Here is a 5,275-nt window from a genome sequence, read left to right on the forward strand (position 1 = left end):
ATTATCATTGTTACACCGAGTAGTGGATAGGTGTAAATATTTTGAGTGTAAATATCTAAGAGTGCGTGACAGCCGCAGGAAGACATGGAACAGAGCTAGGATAAGAGCCAAAATAACCCAGCTAGGAGCATAGGCTATTCCACTACCCATCCTGCTCCTGGCTAACGTCCAGTCAGCCACAGGACAATGAAATGGATGAAATAAGACTCAGACTAATGCTGCGTTCACACCAAATTCGCGCCGCTGGTCAAAACACCGGGGACCGTTTGTGTTCATGTGCGAATCGCGCTGGACGCGCCGGAGAGGGGGCGCGGATTATCGCCCTGAAAGCCGTTCAACTGTCCGCCATTAACCATGAAAAATTTCAACTCGCGCGTTTGGGGCGATTTGGCGTTTGACGCGGATTCACGTCAAGCGCGCCGCAAATTCGCGTCAAGCGCGCCGCGCCAGTCTCATCGTGTCTGTGCATAGACTTTGTATGTAATCTACTCACGCGAATAATTCGCACCGTGTTTGGTGTGAACGCACCATAACCCAGCAACACGATATCAGAGACAGTTGTGCATACATCTTTACACTGTAAAAGGTCATGTATCAGCAGTCACATGACAAAACAACCAGATGTTTTTCTTAATGTAGCTGGTAAGCCCGGCCCCCGGATGAGTTTACCTTAGCGTAGGTGCAGGTGTCTGACAGATGCCAGACTGGACACCTCTTATCACAGCGAGGACACATAATGATGCTGGACTGACACACTTCATTACTGAGGACACACAGAGAGACAAAGATTAAAGGGTCGCTTGACATGAAGGTCAATCATCAAAAAACAAACCTCGTTAAGATGAACAACTGGCTTCTCATCATCCAGTAGTCCAATTAAAAAAGTCCCCACTTATAGCATAAAGACTTGCTGTCAAGTCAAGAGACATAGGAACTCATGCAAGTCGTACAAAACAGATTGATTCTTATGTTGCTCATAAGACTCATTTAGGAGAATCTGTGGCTTTTACCAATTTTCTTGTTTTTAGAATTTCCTCTGAGGTATGAGTACAATTCACAAGTGGTGAATGAATTTACAATTTAAACATGATACAGAAATGAACAACAAAAAATACATATAACTAAGATAAACTTAATAGTCTGTTCATCATCATGACTTCCGATTTACTGTTTTTATGATTTTATTATTATTTATTCCTTGAAATGTTATTAATGGCAGCTTAAACTGTTCAGCAGTACATACTGTAAAACGATGTCATGTGTGGTAGTAATGATATCTCATGGACAGTCACGTCTGCATGAAGTCATCATTTCACAAAGTCACACAGTTTCAAATTCTAAACAGCATCAAAAAGACTTTTGATCACAATGATCATGTTACATAACATTGCTCCACAGGATATTACTTCCACAGCATCTGACTCACATGAGAGGGTTGGTGTTAAAGAAGGCGAGTCCATAGAGGAACACTACAACACCCAGAGCAGCAGCTGGAACCAGCAGCTTGGTGTACCAGCCCAGCCACAGGTAGTACAAAGCCACTTTCTCTCCAAAGTAAGACCTGCAGCGAGGAAACACACAGGCAGACATGATGTAACACACAAACACATCAACTTTCCAGGCACGTCCAGCTGGTAGGAGACTTCGGGGTAGAACCAGAACACGCTGTGGAGATTGTACATCTATATACTGTACATCTGATCTGGTTTGGGAACGCCTCGGGGTCCACCAGGTGGAGCTGGACAATGTTGCTGGGGAGAAGGGACTCTGGACTACCTTTCTTAACCTGATGCCACCCTTACCATGGATGTATGGAATGGATCAAATGTATTATTCTCAGTTTGAAAACCTCTGGTTAAATAAATGCAACAAGTTTTACATTCTGCGTTCCTTAATCCAATATGTTAACATCCTTAACAGTGACGGGCAGACAGTTACAGACTGAGAGACAGTTACACACAGAGGGTCAGACAGACAGACAGACAGACGGATACAGACAGACAGATAGTTACACAGACGGATACACACAGACCGATAGTTACACAGACAGACAGACAGACGGATACAGACAGACCGATAGTTACACAGACAGACAGACAGACGGATACAGACAGACCGATAGTTACACAGACAGACAGACAGACAGACAGACAGACAGACAGACAGACAGACAGACAGACAGACAGACACGGTTACTGACTTGACGTCCATGAGTGGTTGGCCTGTAAACAGACCCGACCATCGAGCCCACTCTTTCCTCAGCTTTTTCTGAATCTTTCTCTGAGAATCATGGGAAAGATAAACATACAGACATCAGGTGTTTATCCTATATGCTAATACACTGTTTCACATCAACATTACAACACTTGGGCAAACATATAGATCAGTGTGTCTAAATGTTTCATGTTTTCACTTCCATGATCCATGTGTGTGTGTGAAAAAGGATCTGGGTGCACCGGTGAGTGAGTGACTATAACCCTCCTAACCAGGGCCAAGTTAAAACTGTCTTCTGTCATAAACATGGTAATTTTCATCTGACTGTCTGAAGGCTCCATGTATTCCTCCGCATTAGACATTTGCACTAAATAAATAAGTGAGGACACTTTCATTGGTTTGAACCCTTGTGCCTTACTGTTAAACAGCTGCTCTGATGTCCTTGAAGAGCAAAAATGTCCCCTTCATAAAAGTGCCATAAATTATATATTAAAATGAATTACCACTTTCACTGAATAACTAACTACCAAATATTCATTCATTTTCTGAATTGTAACAATTAAATGCCAGTTTGTTTACATGAACAGAAAGACGGGGTGAGCGGTCGAGATGCCAGCTCTGTTCCCCAACACACATCAGAACTAGGCTCACCTGCCACAACAATCACACAATGCCACTCACACTCATCGTAAAGGTCAAATATGGTGTTGTAAATATCCAGAAACACAAATGTTATTCTCTGCATATACATTGTTTGGCGCTGTATTACTATCCTGCTCCTGCACGCACGCACGCACACGTACGCACACGTACGCACACGCACGCACGTAGACCACGCATGACTCACATCATGGAGGCAGAACATGGTTTCAAACACATCCTTCATCAACAGTTCCTCGAGGTTCTCTGAAAAAAAGCAGAAGATATTCGCATGAGAGGCTGTTGTTTGTCTCATATCACAACATGACATACGCAACATGTGAACCCTGTGACATGTTTTTAATGGTCAGCTTGGAGGACTTAAGGGAAAATGTCTCTGCACCAAATGTGATCAAATAAAAGAACTGCAGGAGAAGCTGATTGATGCACTCATTAAACTACGTCAAATGTCAGAGCTAAATGCTGTAATAATAATAATAAACTGGATTCATAAGGCACATTTCATACCGGGCGAGCAGTTCAAAGGACTTTACAACAAAGTGAAGAAACAAGAGAATGAATAAAAAAAAACTAACAAATGAAAACAAATACTGCCCGATAAAACCAAAGATTAGAACTAAGGAAGGTATAAGAGCAAAACATGTTAACGATTAAAACAAAAGGAAGATCTACAGTTCATTAAAGGCAATGCAAAATAAAGAACATGGACTAGCGGAGCCGGGGATTGAACCGCCGATTTTCCGCCGAAGTCCTTAGACTGGTTACATGTTTTCGTATTGATTTAAAAAAAAATTGTATTAGTCTATAAGGCACTGCATGGCCGTGCACCAGACTACGTCCACGAAATGCTTTTGATTTATGAACCAGGGAGGCCCCTCAGATCATCCATTACTTCTCTTAACTGTTCCACAAAGCAGAACAAAAACATTTGCCAATGTTGTTTTGAGTTATTGCGCTCAAAGCCGCTGGAACAGCCAGATTGATTGATTGATGTTAGATTATAATATTCATGTCTGGGTGGATTATATCTTGTTATGTTTGCTGAAGGTCTACAAAGCTACAGGAGTTGCTATTGAATTTGATTAAGCTAATCACACTCACCTCCTGTGTTGATGTAGGTCTGATGAAGGATGAAATTGACAATTCGGATCCTGGAGATAAAATATTGAGTTCAAGTAAAGAGAAAAAAACTGCATCAGCAGAGTCAGAATGAGTCGGTTTATATAACATGGTGTGTTTTGACTGCACAGGTGTTGGTACACACCATACACATACATCCTGCAGCTTAGAATCAGTCAATCCATCCGTCTATGAAAAATAAGCTAAAGCTCTGCTCTCATTGCAGTTTCACGTTTTCTGTGCACAGTTGTTTCAACACACAGAAAGTTGGGATTCTATGATCCTAAAATACAACTAAAGAGGACAACTTTAAAACTGGATTTCCAGCACCAACCTTCAAAGATCACGTGATGAACTTCCTTTGACATAAATATTGCTGTAAATCCTGACTCGTTGATTAGAATACATTAGAAAGAAAGAAAAGACAAAATGATACAACATATTGAAAATAATGTCCTCAGAAGCTTCACAGAAAAGTACCTCTCTACTTCCATCTGTACTGTATGCTCAGTGTGTTGTACATTTTGACAAAATATGAAACAAATGTGTTGCATTGCTCATTCTCCCTGAAGAACAAATTAAAAAACTTTATGTATTAAAATAATTTGAGGAACAAACGGGTAGAGGAGGGGAGCAAACGGGTAGAGGAGAGGAGCAAAGGGGTAGAGGAGAGGAGCAAAGGGGTAGAGGAGGGGAGCAAAGGGGTAGAGGAGAGGAGCAAAGGGGTAGAGGAGAGGAGCAAAGGGGTAGAGGAGGGGAACAAACGGGTAGAGGAGAGGAGCAAAGGGGTAGAGGAGGGGAGCAAAGGGGTAGAGGAGAGGAGCAAAGGGGTAGAGGAGGGGAGCAAAGGGGTAGAGGAGAGGAGCAAAGGGGTAGAGGAGAGGAGCAAAGGGGTAGAGGAGAGGAGCAAAGGGGTAGAGGAGAGGAGCAAAGGGGTAGAGGAGGGGAACAAAGGGGTAGAGGAGGGGAGCAAAGGGGTAGAGGAGGGGAGCAAAGGGGTAGAGGAGAGGAGCAAAGGGGTAGAGGAGGGGAACAAATGGGTAGAGGAGAGGAGCAAAGGGGTAGAGGAGAGGAACAGGTGAAGAGGAACAAAGCAATGCACAGCTGTGGACGGATGCAGTGTATTTTACACACCTATAAGAAAGGCTCACTGAAAAAAATCAAAGACAGTTTAGCACATTGCTGTGCTCCCGTGATGGTTCTTCTGCCTGTGTGTGTATATATGTGTGTGTATATATATATATATATATATATATATATATATATATATATATATATATAT

General features: G+C 42.4%; 1 protein-coding gene across 1 annotated transcript; it reads right to left on the reverse strand.

Annotated features, from left to right (window-relative positions):
* Positions 1 to 386: 386 nt before the first annotated feature.
* On the reverse strand, positions 387 to 4,603 carry LOC116378916 (anoctamin-9-like). The gene is made up of 5 exons (XM_031840821.1): positions 3,976 to 4,603; positions 3,062 to 3,120; positions 2,201 to 2,280; positions 1,427 to 1,561; positions 387 to 763 (listed from the first exon to the last, which is right to left on the reverse strand). Exons 2-5 carry the CDS (start codon positions 3,098 to 3,100, stop codon positions 631 to 633), a joined length of 387 nt encoding a protein of 128 aa, XP_031696681.1. The 5' UTR covers positions 3,101 to 3,120; positions 3,976 to 4,603; the 3' UTR covers positions 387 to 630.
* Positions 4,604 to 5,275: the final 672 nt, after the last annotated feature.

Source organism: Anarrhichthys ocellatus, unplaced genomic scaffold (assembly GCF_004355925.1).
Source record: "Anarrhichthys ocellatus isolate YVR2014 unplaced genomic scaffold, GSC_Weel_1.0 scaffold3391, whole genome shotgun sequence".
NCBI lineage: Eukaryota > Metazoa > Chordata > Actinopteri > Perciformes > Anarhichadidae > Anarrhichthys > Anarrhichthys ocellatus.